The 17,069-nt window shown below is 40.4% G+C and overlaps 1 protein-coding gene across 1 annotated transcript; it reads left to right on the top strand.

Moving 5' to 3' along the window:
* Positions 1-2,466: 2,466 nt before the first annotated feature.
* Positions 2,467-15,450, top strand: LOC143136844 (cAMP-dependent protein kinase type II-alpha regulatory subunit-like). The gene is made up of 11 exons (XM_076297518.1): positions 2,467-2,680; positions 2,847-2,882; positions 9,258-9,310; positions 9,441-9,524; positions 9,787-9,893; positions 13,077-13,230; positions 13,532-13,633; positions 13,734-13,808; positions 13,942-14,016; positions 14,197-14,323; positions 15,281-15,450. The coding sequence occupies exons 1-11, from the start codon at positions 2,467-2,469 to the stop codon at positions 15,448-15,450; spliced, it is 1,197 nt and encodes a 398-aa protein (XP_076153633.1).
* The last annotated feature ends 1,619 nt before the right edge of the window (positions 15,451-17,069 follow it).

Genomic DNA, 17,069 nt, shown 5'->3' with positions numbered 1-17,069 from the left:
AGGCCTATTAGAGACATTATCCTTGTCACCTATCTGTCTGCCAGGCCGATGGAAGGGGGTCATCGCTCTTCACAAGCCAGGAGTTGGAGGACAAAATAAACAGGGTGAATCAACATATTTTCTGCCGGCTACCAAAGATCTGAACTGAATCTGCATGGTGAATGCTTTACAGATGCTCCATGAACTTCACTTGTGCAACAAATATGTTTATTTGTTTATTTGTCATTATGTACCTCTTAATATTTTCAAACAGACATGATTCAAACAAATCTACACACTCACACAGAGACTTATCAGGAGAAAGCCTGTGTTTTATATCCCAGTCAGGTTTATAAAAAGCTTGGTAAACATGCTGTCATAAAGTTCACTTTTAACTATGTTTAATTGTGCTCAACCATAAATCAGCCCCTAATTTAAATGTCTGGCAAAATACAAATTCTAAAGCTAATTTAATAACAGGGCAAAATCTGCTGATTGAACACCATGGGTAAGATTCTAAACTCAAACATTGGTGGGTCAGCTAAATGTTCCCACATGTCACGTGATAGTTTTAGTTCATGCATGAGACTGGCTGTCTTTGCTTTTTGCCAATGCAGCATTTAAATTAGGGGCCCATCTTTAAAGGCTGACTTTCTGTCGATATTATTCAACTGACCTGAATATGTTCTATGTTCTATTGACAATATATTCAACCCGAGTACACTCCTGAAGTGCTGCTTGTTGATGTTATTTTGTCTGTTACTGAAGTGAGACATTAGATGAAGCGGCTTCAGTAAACACTATCCACTCTGGGGCACAACACTGGGAAACTTCCTTGCTGCCCTCAACAACATTTGAGGTATAACTTGAGTCAGTACAGTGGTTAGCTCAAAAAATTGAAAATATGAAATTTTAACCTTTTAAATATGTGTGCAAGAAAACCATATGTGTGTTCTGTATATTTTACTCATGTGCTCTTTTACTTTTGTTTGTGAGCAAGTTATTCATAGAAGTGAACAGAAATTGGGATGATGAGAGATGTTTAGCATTTGGTAATCTTTCTCAAGGTGATTGAGCCTATGTGCTGGTTTGGATAGAGGGGGCCCTGAGATGGAGCTGCCATCTTCATTAAGGAGGTTGGCGCCTGCATGTATGTTAAGTCAAAGTTTGGATAAATGTCACTGATGTCGGTTGTTAAGGGATACATCCTTGTGTACAATGTTGGATGAGTTTGGGTGATGGGGTCAGTGAATATTTGACATACAACAAGGGGTGCTTTGACAAGTCCTATAAGATGTGTGACTTCTCTGTATCTTTAGACTGCGTTTGTTAGCGACACGGCGTAGGTCTCCGGTACTGTGAATAAAGCTCTCTGAGATTTCTGACTGACTGCTGACTCTGAGAAATGTTTTGAACAATCCAGAATTTTAGCACGACGCAGTGATATATCATCAAACTATTGTTAATATTTTGGTGACATTTTGGTGACGGTTATAGATTGGGTGGGTTGGTGTTCCCCATAGATAGCTGGTATGAAGATACACAGTTTTTGGCCTTGAATTGAATTACACTCTTGCAGATGGAGATTGTGACAAGGTTCACAACAGCACACCCTAGTTGTGGCAGATGTTAGTGATATAGAGGTGAGAAGCATGAAGCATTGCCATAAAATGTGGTCATATGTGACTGTGGACTATTTGTTAATGAAATATATCAAATCAATGCGGTCAAAAAGTGGTCTTCTGTTATATTAGACCTAGGGTCTATCTGTTTAACATGCACTAAGTTACCGGTAATTAAGCATAAATGTATTTTTTTTTGTATTTGTGTCAATATTTAAATATGCTATTGATTGAATTGACATTGTTGTTTATCATTGCTATTCTCCTTAATGTCGTCTTAGCAACATTTTACAGTTCACTGTAAAATGTATCTTTTGTATTGTTTGTATTTACAAATAGCCTATGTGGCTGCATCTGCCAAATCCCATAACCAAAATAATTATTTTGGATTTGGATTTACATTGGCCAAGTAGGCTAGGATAAATGGATGTTATTGATTACCAAAAATCATTAATGATGAGCAAAAGTTGTTAAATGATTTACTGTAAGGCTTGCTTGTGCCTACATGGATTTTGTGAATGTGTCGAATCTCGGACGTCCATCATCTTTACCTTAGACATTCTCTGTCTTTACCGAGGTCTCTCAGTTGTGTTTGTTTAGGCCTACTCATCCTAAAACTCCAACTAGCTAGTCAGCCCTTTTTTCTTTTTTTGTTGGCAATAATTTACCTCAGTAGAACTTCCTAAACTTCCAGTTTGTGGTGCTAGCAAAAAATAATAATTAGTGTTAATAAGAGTTAACGTTATAGTTCAACATTGCGTTAATTTAAAGTAGCTGCTACTAAAATTCTACTTGGTGGTGTAGGCCTACTAGCAGAGGTTAACGTTAGAACTCTAGCTAGGGATACGTTAACCGTGCCTTCACAATGAGTAACGTTCCAATCCCAGAAGGGCTAAAGGAGATATTGCAGGGTTTCACTATTGAAGTGATCCGAAATCAGCCAAGGAATATATGCGACTTCGCCCTGCAGTACTTCGCCGAGCTGAAGAACAAAGAAAGTAAAGTGAAGGGGCAAAAGGTGAAGTTCAACAACGAAGCTATGCAGATCGGCTCCGAGGATGAGGACGAGGAATTTGTTGGTAACGTTAAAGTAGTGCTAACATAATTCTAAATGTTAGCTTGCATAAGACAACTGTTAGCATCAAGAAATGTGCCAGTTAGAAGCTAATGTTAATATTATATTATATTAGCTAATGTTAATTCTACGTAACATGATCGTTAACATTCATTTTATTTATTTATTAGCCCCAGTCATCAACAGGTTTGCAAGACGAGTGTCAGGTAGGTTAAGTTAACTTAAAGTTTATTCCGGGGTTGGGTTTGGTCCTAAGGTAACTAAACATAATCCGGTAGAAAGGGCTAACATAAGTTAGCGGCTAACGTTAATTTAGGCAGGAACGTTAACAGCTCCTGGTAGCAGCTTAATGGTAATAGTACAGTACATTGTGTTTGGAAAATAGGGTCCCGTTGGATTTTCATGTAAAAATTGATTTTTTTTTACATATTTTGCTAATATAGAGTCTAAGGAACAAGATTTTTTTTGTCTTCAAATTTTCACGATCCATCTTTAGTGTTTTTTTCTGTATGTTTTAAAATAAGCGATTATATCTAGTCTGAAAAGTGATTTTCACATTTTCTTCTAATTTTTTGACAATTAATTCCACTTTTTGCACACAAAACCCCCAGATAATGTAGAAAGGTTGTTGGTTCTAAAACAATATCCATAGTTTTCAAACTTTGAGTGTCTGAAAAGTGTAAAAACACCTCCACCCTTGTTGCCTATGTCAAAAACGATTTCTTAATCTTTGCTTTTCTTGATGCTTTCCTTGACCTGCCATGTCATTCTATTGTCTACCTTAAGAGAAATTTGTCTTGGAAATAATCTTATAATAGTACAGGCAACACAGTACACCACTAGGTGTCATAGGCATGGGTAGTTGAGTAACAGTAGGCAAAATTAACAAACAAAAGAATATAAGGTAAACAAACAGACAAACCACGGATGGCCCTCTCACAGCCTGAACTAATACAAAAAACAAATAACTCAAGGGAAAACATTGCTCAGACACTAAATCATGTGTATTTGCTCTCTTTAAAAGCAACGGGTTATCCACAGCCAACAGGCCGGGCGTGCGAGAGAAGCAATGAAGTCTTAGAATTAAGAATAAAGCCATGTTCTTCCAACAACAACAACCACAAACACCCATGCGCCAAAATTTTAAATGACGGCATTGTTCTCCCAGAGAGGAAGCTACGTATATGATCACCACCCACGGGTGGGCATGTGCGCCAGCGCTGCAGGTCAGCCTTTCCACATACACACCTGGCTTTAAAGTTCACCGTCCTGGTAGCATACCTATCTACTGCCAAGGCCTGAAGGGGACGGGGAGAATATTTACTTCTGCTACACTGGCAGAGAGCTCATGTGAAACAGACTGTGGGAGGTGGAGGGGGTTTGAATGCTGTCCGGCAGTATTATGAGTGGAACGTCTTAAGGGGGCCCTCTTCCCCATACAGCCTGATCTTATAGTGTGTGCCAATTCCATCAAGACACTCCACAATTTCATACTTGGTAGACACCCATGTATCCTAGATTTTGTGGCGATTGCAAAAGAGCTTACATGTACATTATATTTAGCAGACACTTCTTGACCAAAGTCACTTACATACTGTATGTCAGCTATATTACAAGGGATCACATTTTCCCCGGAGCAACTTGGGGTTAAGTGCCTTGCTCAAGGGCATAAGAGTGAAAGCCGGGAATTGAACCGACAACTTTCAGGCTACTGCGCGCTAGCAGAAGAACTACATTTATTGAGTTAAAAATGATGAAGACCCTGGTGAGTCGAAACGTTGCGTTATGTGTTATGATTGCAGTGTGCGGACAACTACTCTTCTTTCCTTGATAAGCTTTTTTGTCCTGCACCTGGCCTCAGTGAGGTGGGATGTGCATACAACCACTTTGAAGAGGACTACAGTGTTAGGACCACCATGCCTACGATATGCCGCAGCCTCTTCTAAGTGTCTCCTAGCACTAGCATAGACAGAAGTCAGGTACTCTTGATGTTGCACCACCCAATCAGTCGGTGGACTGTCCCTGTGGTCACCTCCAGTATTTCCAAGTAGGTGGTCGAATGGTAACTGTGGCTTCTAACCGAACATCAGCTCGTATGGGGAGTACTGTGTGGACTGGTACACAGTGGTATTATAGGCGAACAGGAGCTGATGGAGCAACTGGGGCCATTTACGCTTCTTTTCAGGGGGTAAGGTCCTGAGCAAGTCATGAAGTGTCCTGTTGAAACGTTCACATTGACCATTCCCCTCTGGAGGATAAGTGGTGGTTCTAGTCTTTGTTATGCTGTAGGTGTCACACAGGTGCTTCAACAGCTCCCCCTCAAAGCTGCGCCCCTGATCAGAGTGGATTCTCCTTGGCACGCCATACACATAGAACCATCTCTCAGTTAGAATCTTAGCTACTAGGTGGAAGCTCTCTGATCAGGGGTGAGAAAGGCCTGGGTAAACTTTGAGAAAAAATTTGTGACTACCAGAACATTCTCTTGTCCTGTGCTAGCCCAATCCAAGAGAGTAAAGTCAATAGAGATTATCTACAAAGGCTAAGTGGCTAACATATTTCCCAAGAATGTTCTGGCTTGGGTTGTCTTGCTTTAGCAACCACACAGTGCTCACACTCAGAACACCACTTTTGCACCTCATGCCACATCTGGTGCCAGTAGCACCTCTGTCATATCAAATCTGTGGTTCTGTCCACCCCCAGATGGCCGTGGTTGTTGTGTAGGCTAGTGAGCACTTCGACTCGCAACACCTTTGGCAGTAAAAGCTGCAGCACTGGATCCCTGGAAGGAGGAGCCTGGATCGCTCGGTGCAAGGTCCCATCCATTTCCTGTATCTGGGACCACTGCTTTATCAACTGCGGACTTCCCTTGGTTCACTCCACTTGTCTTAACGGGTATGTGGTCGTCCCTGTCACCAAAACCACAGGTATCTGGAACAGTCCCTTGCAGGACTTTCAGGTCTCTTTTGGTTCGACCAGGGATGGTGTCCACCATACAAGATTCTGCCATCCAAGAGTCTTGGATAGGTGCCAGTGTTGCGCGGGCGGTCGCCCGATATTTTAATCAACCCGACCGCAACTCGGACCGCGAATATTAATTAGGACAAAATTATACCCGACCCGCGATCCGACCCGCTTATTTACAAAATGTGTGCTTTTTGTTATAGCCTGCATGCAGTGTGACAGTAGGCCATTTCTGTAAAACAAACTAATTTATTTGCGAAACTTTATGCAGTAGAACTACACGCAGTAGGCATGCAGGACATAATGTTTGCGCAGGAGAGAGAATGAGAAAAAGAGCGCAAGCACGCATGCAACCACCAAGGATTAGAACACTAGGATAAGATTTGAAGGCCATGGACATACATCTTTCTTTCGAAAACAGAAATGGTGAGGCAAGGTAGGCAAGAGAGATACATTGCTGGTCAAAACGTTAGCATAAGAACTGGTTTATAATGCTGAATGAAGCACAAAGCTTTACTGAAGCACATCCACTGTTTAAAGTCACTTTAAAGAACTAAGGTAACTTTTATGCATGCGCGAACCTATACATACCGGTAGATATGGCTGTGTAGTCTGTGCCATAACATTTATTCCTGCAGGCTGCCCGTTTTGGCTGTCATACTTTTAAATGGCTTAGCAAGAAGTAGGCCTACATAGACCATAACTTGTACTACTGTCATCTTCTTTAAGAACTTTTCCCAATATTTCCCATAGCCTATATCGCTTTTCCTGAAGGGGTGTCTTTATTATTTTAACTCGTGTCTTCAGCTTCTTTGCTGTTGACTTTACTGTATTGATGCTTTACTGTATTGATGCTAGCCTTCTTGTGATATTTTAGGTAGGCCTATTTGTAGAAAATATATATTTAATTATTTTTAACTGACCCGCCCGCAAATGACCCGAATATCATTAAAATATTTTGTTTATGACTCATAACCGCGGGTGACCGCGGTCATCCGCGGGCGACCGCTTAATTTCGGGCAGACCGTGCAACACTGATAGGTGCACTCGAGGCTTGCATGTTGGCTATGGCAAGCGGCAGGGGGACGTCCAGGCCGTGTGACACAGATCGCAAAGTGTTAGTGGGGCTTGTGGGAAGCCTAGAAAGGGTATCAGCATTGCAATTAGCTGTCCCAGGACGATATTTGATGTTGTAATATAGAGGGCAAGCTGAGAAACCCAGCAATGTTCCAGAGCGCCCAGTTTCCCTGACTGCAGGTATTGGAGGGGATTGTTGTCAGTGTACACGGTGAGCGTGTTGCCCGGGAGATACCTGCCATTTTTTTCCGTGATTGCCCACCTGACTGCAAGGAGTTTGAGTTTCATGGCACTATAATTTGACATGTTCCTCTCACTTGGCCCCGGCTAGCAAAGGCTATTGGTCACTGTAACCCATCCTTCTCCTGTGACAGAACTGCCCCCAATCCTGCATGGCTTGCATCCGTCTCTAAGATAAAGGGACGACTGAAATCGGCATAACCTAGGACTGGCGCTTGAACAAGCCATTCTTTTAAGGCTCTGAATCCAGAAAAAGTTCTGAAGGCAAACCTGAACGTGACTACATTCAATGTTAACTATCCAATATTCAGATGTCTGTAATTGAAATGTATGCAAATTAGTGCATAATTAATGAGATATTGTTAAATTACATCCCTAAACATATATTTTTAGAAAACTTGTAATGCAAAAAATATTGTCTCTACATAAATAATCAACTAGTAACGTTTCATAAGAATATCAAGGAGTTACATTTTTTACCCTATTCACCCGTTCTATGTTGCATATGGAGGCCAGTTTTAGGCCGCAAATGCTAATTAGCAGGTTTAAAACAAAAAAATCAGCTAAGTAAATATGATATTCAGAATCAGCACCCAAAAATTAGGCAGAATACCCTCTTTACCAGTGTTTTCTCACATTTGACCCCCAAGTGATCGTAGTCCCAGTCTTAATTATGCATTATATAAATGATGATGTCATCTAAGTGTGAAAATGGATTGTGAAAAATTGAAGACAAAAAAACTCTATACTAGCAAAATATGCAAAAAGACTCTATACTAGCAAAATATGCAAAAAAATCAATTTTTACAAGAAAATCCAGCGGACTATACTATACCGTACTATAACGAAAATGTTTACTGCCAGGCCTGATTTTGTTCACATCTAATGTTTCACAATTCTAGCTACTGAAAAATGTAAGGTTGTTTATTAAATATTATTTTGACCCATAAAAAAAACTTTGTTTTATAATTTGCCATAAAGCGCTTTCTTATCGGGCGGGCCAAAATTAGAACATCATGATATTAGGCAATATCTCCCAAGCTGGTTAGAGGATCTTTATCTAACTTGGTATACTCATTATAAGGGCTTGACTAACTATGGAGTGAGGATTGTCTCAAAATGATTTAAATATATATAAAAAGGATATATATACATATACATACATTTATAAATATCCAAATACAAAATACAAATATAAAAATGTGACATACAAATAAATAAACAAATTTATATAAATAAACGTGTCTTTGTAAATATATTTTCGAGATTTGAAAATAAATATGCTTGACTTTGTATGTGGAATCTGCATTTGTGAATCTCCTTTTTGCTTTTATGTCGATGACGTAGTTTTGAGACATTCCTACTGCACACCAAGATCCACAAATAAATACCACTAGATTTGAATGCGAAGACACCCTCCACTGAACAACCATAATCATCAACCAACAACCATTAATCTACATAAAATGATAATTCAAATGATACCAAATATGCTTTTGGTCTATTTACTGCCACCTTTGACCCTCTTCCAGGCTAATTCGCTTAGACTAAGAGGAAAGTGTGAAAACATTATACCATCAATGGGTTAAATAAATGAAATTGGCCTAACTAATATTACTGTAAACTTTTATTTGTCATAGTTCCAATTACTGCCTCAATGTTCTTTTCTAGTTTGGATTAACTTTTTAAGCCTGAAGGGATCATAAAATGGTTAGAATTCACCTTATTCACCCGCCGGTCAGAACGAGGCTACACTTGCCACCACACTTCAGTCCAGCAAATGGTGGTAATGCAATCCGTTTGCAAACTGCCAAAAAAATAAACCTCACTGAAGAAGAAGAAGAAAGTTACTCTCCGGCCCATAGATATTAGAAAGCTAGATACCGCATTGGGCTTAAGTTCTATTAGGTGGCATATGTAAACACGGCCGCCATATTGCTGGGGGTTACATTGCTCAGAGACATCTGTCGGATTTCCAGTCAGAGTCACATGCTTCTCCATTGGCCTCCAGTGATTGTTGCCCCCACCAAGATGGCGGCACTATTTACGTACGTTCTGGAGCCCAATACTTTCTAATATCTATGGGCAGGCCAGCGAACCCTTCTTCTTTTTCCGTCAGCTTTTTTTTTTTGGCAGTTTGCAAACGGAGTGCATTACCACCATCTGCTGGACTGAAGTGTGGTGGCAAGTGTACCCTGTAGCCTCGTTTTGGCCGCTGGGTGAATAAGGCAAATAAGGTTCACAGCAATATGTTTATTCCCTTACTCTGTGAATATGTTTACCTTGTTTCCTCTGTTTTGTAGTGTGTGCTGAGTCATATGACCCTGACAATGAAGAAGAGAGCAGGGAGCCAATGGTAAGATCTTTACTCTGACCATCTGAGTTGTGTCAGTTATCACCATGTCTCAGTGATTCTTCACCCAGCCTATTCCATACCTACCGATAAACTCAATGCACAAATTACAACATCTCACTTTTATTTTCAGGTCATTCATTCGAAAACAGATGAACAGAGGCAAAGACTGCTAGAGGCCTGCAAATATATTGTTCTCTTTAAAAGTTTGGAGCAGGTACGCTACAGAAAAGCAGCATTACTAGACACTGTGTCTCGGAGCAGTTGATAAGGTTACTTGATTGAATAAATCCCAAATGTTGTTACCCAACTCAATAAATTATGATAAGCCTAAATCCTTAACTTGGGAAAATGTGTCTAGGCCTGCAGGCTCTTTGAAGGAAGTAGTGCTTGTTTGTTGTAACCTGCTGAAGAAAATTGTACACGGGGTCAATGCAACATAGAAATAAGTTTAAAAATATGTTTCCCCATCTCTGCAGGATGAGTTTTCTAGGGTCCTGGATGCCATGTTTGAAAGACCTGTGGCTGCAGGGGAGCACATTATTGAGCAGCATGAAGATGGGGATAATTTCTATGTGATTCAAAGGTAGAGTTTACACATTGTTGATGGTACAGAAGGAACAGACTCAGCAGTTGTCCATATCTATATGGGATTAATTTGTGCAGAACTGTGGGTATAGGAAAAATTTGCCAAATTAGCATTATTTGACATGTGCAGTAATTGTCCGGCAGCCCAGAGCCTTTTGATTAAACGAAAAGAGTACCAACATTTGAGCACAGGGGCATCCAGAGGATAACCTCTCATATGCAGATATGGATGTCTACCGGAGCCCCGCAGCAGCATTTGGCCCCTGGGGGCCTCAAAGAGGGCTGAAAAAATGTGTTCAAAAGTACCATCTCAAACCAATCTGATATGAACATGATATGCCAGACAAAATATCCGCTGTGAAGGGCCTGGCAGACAAAAACGGCCCCTCAGATATGACCTAGATCAAACGAAGGAGGTACCACATGAAACCACCTTGAAATGAAAAAGCACATCCCACCGAACCCCAAAATCACCATGCCAGACAAATTACTTGCTGCAAAGGGCCTGCCAGACACCCTTCAAATGCGGCCCCAATATACAATATCATACAATGGATATTGTATAATTGAGTACCACTTCAAACAGTTTCTGAACCAACTGTGCACATCCACAAACGGGTGTAGTGGTAAAAAAGACTATAAATCTGTAATTCTGTAATCAGGCAGACCATGACATGGTCACTGGTAAGGCAGACCACGGTATACCGGTGTGTATCCTGACCACATCGCTATAGGCTACCATTTGATGGTACCAAGAGCATCACTGGGTGTTCCCTCATAGGCCACACAATCATTATTTAATTCCTACATTAATCTAAGTTCATTGTTAACTTGTTTACATGGCATGCGGTGTGACTAATCTTTGATGCTTCCTGCCGCAAGCCAATTGGTCACTGACACCATAATGCAGCGCAATATGGATAAACTGTGTTTCAAAACAATATGAAACTAAAGACAATTGTAAAATGACAAGCTTAATTTAGAATTGTTTAGGAATGGTATGCTACTTAAAGGTGGAAAAACACAATTTAGAGGTAGATAAAAGATCAAACAATTGGACACCTCTACTCATTTATGTGTCTTTCTTTTGGCAGAACAAAATTGTGCAGCAGATGTTGCAAACTGCCAAAAAAAAAGCTCACCGAAAAAGAAGAAGGGTTCGCTGGCCTACTGGCTGGCCAGTTCTTCTTTAGTGAGTTTTTTTGGCAGTTTGCAAACTGAGTGCATTACCACCACCATCTGCTGGACTGAGGTGTAATGGCAAGTGTACCCTGTAGCCTCGTTCTGGCTGCTGGGTGAATAAGGCGAATTGACGTAGCATTTTATCTTACTGCTTGGCGTACTCCTAAATCGCACCAGTAGTTTATAAAACAGTGCCATGTATCTTTAAGTAGATACATTTCACACTCCTTAACCACAGACTTAAAAGCCCCCTTCGTTTTTTTGGTACGAAGGAATTAGAGTAACCTGTTTGTACCTGTTAGTTATCAAGAAATGCAACAAACAGACACGCACACACCACCACCTCTCTTTCACACACACACACACACACACACACACACACACACACACACACACACACACACACTTCACCTCAACAAAAGTGTGATTCTTTGTGCGTTTGATCAAACTACAAACACTACACTCTTAAAATGAATGTGTTGTCCCTATCTGGACATAGAGATGTGTTAAGAAACAACGCAAGTTGTATTGTTTTTAACACATTCGTTATAAGAGTGTACATGCTTATGCTTAAGGTTCTTAGCAGACGCTTTTGTACAAATGTAATAGACTAAATTTAAAAAATCTGAACACAGAATAAAGGCAATAACCTTAAACATATACAAACCACAACACAGTGGCAAAACTGCTAGTAACTGGTTTGCTTACCATGGTATTACTGTGCTTGACTGGCCAGACAACAAGTCTGACCTGAACCTTACAGAGAATCTATGGTTTATTGTCAAGAGGAAAATGAGAGACACCAGACCCAACAATACAGATGACCTTAAGGCCGCTATCAGCAACCTGGGCTTCCTTAACACCTCAGCAGTGCCAAGCCTGATACCTGCCTCCATACCAAGCCACATTGATGCAGTAATTTGTGCAAAAGCAGCCCTACCAAGTATTGACTGTATAAATAAGCTATTTTAGATTAGTCAGATTAGTTCATTTCTTTCCATTGGTCAACATTCCTGGATTATAAACTCTTTATTCTAATATTTTGAGATACTGATTTTTGGTTTTCATGAGCTGTAAGCCGTAACCATCAAGATTAAAACAAAAAATAGCTTTAAATATTTCACTTTATTTCTAATGAATCTATAATATATGAAAGGTTCACTTTTTGAAATAAATTAGGGAGAAGAAATTACTTTTCCACGATAAATACAATAGCTAGAACTTACTTACTATACTTATACTTTAGCACAGTAACTATGCTATATAATTATACTTATATACAGTAACACATACAATATAACTTTGAACTTTGCAGTTAATCTTTCTTTCCCAGGCCGTAAGCTATAGCCCTTTAATCAATTACTCTAAATGAGTTGTCTAATGGCAATGTTTGAACTAACCTAAATTATGGTGCACTTGTGCTCTGTGAATGTTCAAATTTTTTAGTGTCATGTGGTTCTTTCATTATGTACTGAAGGTGAATCGATATAGTATGAGGGGACTGCATTTCAGGGGTGTTTGGTGGACCTTAAGCAGCAGAACATTTGTCTGGTATGCTGATGGTTGTACTTTGTGGATGTGCACAATTGGTTCAGAAACTGTTTGAAGTGGTACTCTCAACATTTTAATCTAGGTCAATTGTATAATATTGAATATCGGGGCCACATTTGAGGAGTGTCTGGCAGGCCCTTTGCAGCAAGTAATTTGTCTGGCAGGGGCCATTCAGTACTCTGACCTGCCTGTTCATATCAGATTGGTTTGAGATGTTACTTTTGAATGTTTGATCGAACACATTTTTTTAGCCCTTTTGGAGGCCTCCAGGGGCCAAATGCAGCTGTGGAGCTCCGGTAGACATCCATATCTGCATATGAGAGGTTATCCCCTGGATGCCCCTGTGCTCAAATGTTGGTACTCTTTTTCGTTTGATTAAAAGGCTCTGGGCTGCCGGACTATAATGAATATGCTCTTGTGTTGATGGATATATTAATGAATATATTAGTGGGATTTATGATGTCCATGTAACGGATAACGGGATAACACGCCTGGTTGGCACCTACGACAACCACGGGAGCTTCGGGGAGCTCGCCCTGATGTACAACACGCCGCGAGCCACCACTATCATTGCCAGAACTCCTGGAGCCCTGTGGTGCTTGGTGAGGGACTGGCCTTCATTTCCTTTCTGAAACTTTGCCATTTCTTCCTTATGATCATGGTAATTTGTGAGTCTGAATAGTGTATATTGAGCAATGACACCCTCTGCTGGACTTTTAGATCTATGTCAATTGAGGGATAATTGTTGCTTTGTCCAGTATGCGGAGCAAACGTTTATTCTACTGAGATGTTAACCCAGGGGTTGAGAGAGTGGATATGTCCAGAATTATTCACCTCACTAAAGGAAGGGGTTTTGCTGAGTTATGAAGTTGTGCTGAGCAAACTGCGGCTCTGTGGTTCCAGGACAGGCAGACCTTCAGGCGGATAATTGTGAAAAACAATGCCAAGAAGAGGAAAATGTACGATGATTTCATCCAGACAGTCCCTTTGCTGTCATCCTTGGAGGTAAACACGAATGCTGTCTGTCCTGTTCACCCTCGAGCAAATTGTTACTGAGCTCCTGAAGAGAATACAGAATACCCACAGCTTCTCTCCTTCTCTGTAGACATATGAACGGATGAAAGTGGTGGATGTGCTTGTCCCACGACAGTACACAGACGGGCAGCAGATCATTGCTGAGGTGGGTTCATCTCACACATCCACTCATCCACATAATATAGATATTCTCTGGATTAAAAGTCATTCAGTTCAATGATGGCCCATAGTGAAAATAAATATGACGTTTATGCAACATTATTCACTGTAACCACCAGGGGGAGAGTGCAGACGACTTCTACATAGTTGAGTCTGGACAGGTCAGGATCACAATCAGGAGTCCTACACAGCAAGTGAGCATTTACTTTAGTCGGGGGAAAAAAACATAACAAAACCCCCACGTGGTAATATTTGTCCTCCCTCAAACTCTTGTTTCAGAGCTCAGGAGCATAGTTGTAGCCCTGTCAGCCTTACCGCAACCCCTTTACCCCAGTGATGACTCGCTGTTCTGTGTTTCCTGTCATGTGATGCAGGAGGGTGAGATGTACGAGGTGGAGATTGCCACATGTACGCGAGGGCAGTATTTTGGAGAGCTGGCTCTGGTCACCAACAAACCACGAGCAGCGTCGGTGTATGCAGTGGGGAACGTCAAGTGCTTAGGTACTGTACTCTGGTATCTCACACAGCTCCCCAGTGTGTTTGCTCTGACACTTCCCTCCATGACACCTAGTGTGAGGCTTACACAGGGTTTCACTTCACTTGGCTTTCCGCTCAAGATTTTACATTTGATTCAGGTGTATTGAAATATATATTTATTTTTTCAATGCATCTTCATTCATGTCTTAAGGCAGTGGTTTGGGGTCCCACTAGTGGGGAATAGAGACATGTTAGGTGGGGCGCGATGAACAGGAGGAAATGTGTTTTTTCTATCTATAATTATGCCTTTCTTTTTTTTGAAAAGGAAGATCATAGATTCAAAACAAAATAGTCACACACAAACATAGAAGTCATAAACAGACCGACATTGGAATTAAAAATAGCATCTTATCCAACGGACCGAGAAAGGAAATGCAACGTGGAACCAAAATGCAACAAAATATTTTAACATTACCATTTTGCAGAGTTGCTAGGGTCAGGTGGGGCTTGACAATTCCTCACCTTTAAAGTGGGGAATGACAGAAAAAGTTTGAGAACCACTGTCTTAAGGGATGTTTGTGAAAGGAGGATAGAGGCCTCTCTCTAGAGGCCTGCACACTGTTTTAAAAGCTCCTAGACAACTTTATTTGAGCAACGTTTTAGATAGATAGATAGGTAGATAGATAGATAGATAGATAGATACTTTATTTTAATCCTTGAGGGTCTTCTTCAGACTGTTCATGTCAGACAGGGATGTTAGTCAAATATATTTTTTATATATTACAGTGCATCAGTGTAATGTTGCCCATAGAAAGATACTTTTTTTCTACGTTCTTCACACTGCATGACCTTTATTTTGATTGCAGCCTTTTAGAAATACACAGAGAGTACACTTTTAGAGTAGACACACATTTACTCCCAACCTGTACCCATGTGCGTTACTCATTAAGCCTACTGCCTTGCTCTGTGCTCATGCTGCAGTCATGGATGTGATGGCCTTTGAGAGGCTGCTGGGTCCGTGCATGGAGATCATGAAGAGGAACATCAGTAACTACGAGGCCCATTTTGCCAGCCTTCTGGAGAGCAGTGACAGTGTCGCCAACAACTCCTCCGCCGCCACCAGGGCTGTGGAACCTGGAAGTGAAAATTGAACCGGGTACGTCCCAGCAACCTCACGATGACAGCCAAATGTCATAGCTGTTTGTTCGCTATCCCCAACAATGCCCTTATGCTCTGGGTTAAAGTGCTGGATTGATGAAAGGTGATTTTGTTTGTCACAGGAGCAGTGGACAAGTGCTTGAGATCGTTATGACCTTAAGTCCTGTCGAAAAAGCAGAAGCCTGTGATCCATCAGAAGACTGTTGGCCTCTGTTCTGTTCTGGATGAATGATTTTAGAATAGGGAAATAATTCTTTGCTGTTTGAATACTATTTGAAACTAGTTGTTAATGAATACTTAAAAGCATCTCTGGATGCAGCTGCAAGAGCAGTGATTTTGTCTTAAATGATAAACATGCGCAGTGTGCCTTAATTTACTTACGCAATATTATTCAAGTGAATGACAAGATGAGTAGCTGATTTTCATTTCAGTAAGCTTCTTGTGCATGTTTATTATCAGTCAGAATGGAATCTTTTTTTAAATGGTTAAGAACTGCTTGGCTTTAGTGAATATGTTATTTAACAGTTTGTTTATTTATTGTTTATTTTTTAATTTCCTTCATATTATTCTGAGGTCATGTTTTATAGTGTAAACTTCATATAAAAACAATGCTGAATTGATCACAGTAAATGTACCACTTCAGATTTTAAAGTGTTAAAAGCACTGAACTTAATGCAATAAGATGACGATAGGATACATAATAACTAAGCAATAGTTTTACTACTTATTCTTTGTGACATTACAAATATTTTTAGAGTTGTGAAATGGCTTACAGGATAATTTACGGTAGGCATAACATGCTTTTGCACAATGTTCCTCAGATACTAAAAGTATTGTATAATATTGTCTGTATATTTAATTGATAATACAATTTTGGTTCAAAGTATTTTTGTAAGCATTTAGGTCATTTTGAGTAGAAGATGGAGTACCCAAGTTAACCAATGATAGAAAACATGAAACCAGAGGGCCCTAATTTAAATGCTGAGCAAAGTCTATGAGCAAAGTTCTCTTGCATTAACTTAACGGCCTCATGGCGTGAGACAGCTTCTGGCTGACCCAGCGCTGTTTGTGCTTAGGATCTTTCTCATGGTATTAAATTAGCAAATAGATTTTGCATGGTTATTAAGCAAGCTTTAGTTAGACTAGACTTTGCACAGCAATGAAATTAGGGCCCACAGACTATAGCAGGTTAGTTACAAACTAAACTGCTGGTGGGTGACGGTCAGACGGAAGCCACCTTCATGAACTGCAAGTTCCTTTTTTTGTCAGGGACGGTTGCAGTCAAGTCGTGCAACCAGCCACACTAACTTTGCACAACAGGATACACAAACACACAAGCGTAGCGTAACTCTTCAGTACTTGAATGCCCAACAAAAACAATGGTTAGGTTACTACTATAACACATGCTGCCTATGCCATATCATTATTTGTATGGTGGAAAAAAATTATGCTATAAAGACACACACAGCAGAAGTTTACTAAGAGCACAGGTCAGGAAAGGGCTTTGAGACTAGAGCAACTAGAGACTTCCTGCTTCCTGCATGCACTGAACTGAAGTAAGTTATTTAGATGTCTAAACTGTATACAGGGTTACTTGCCTGTGCTACAAAAA

Source organism: Alosa pseudoharengus, unplaced genomic scaffold, assembly GCF_046254945.1.
Source record: "Alosa pseudoharengus isolate Yale_2024_CS ecotype anadromous, Long Island Sound unplaced genomic scaffold, YU_APseudo_1.1 YU_APseudo_1.1_scf_20, whole genome shotgun sequence".
NCBI lineage: Eukaryota > Metazoa > Chordata > Actinopteri > Clupeiformes > Clupeidae > Alosa > Alosa pseudoharengus.
Note: the sequence above shows the minus strand (reverse complement) of the source record. Positions and strands in the feature narration are given on the sequence as shown.

Coding starts and splice junctions, on each gene's coding strand:
- LOC143136844 (XM_076297518.1), top strand. CDS start 2,467: ATGAGTAACGTTCCAATCCCAGAAGGGCTAAAGGAGATATTGCAGGGT. Junction 2,883..9,257: donor GTTTGCAAGACGAGTGTCAG/GTAGGTTAAGTT, acceptor TCTGTTTTGTAG/TGTGTGCTGAGTCATATGAC. Junction 9,894..13,076: donor AATTTCTATGTGATTCAAAG/GTAGAGTTTACA, acceptor TGAATATATTAG/TGGGATTTATGATGTCCATG.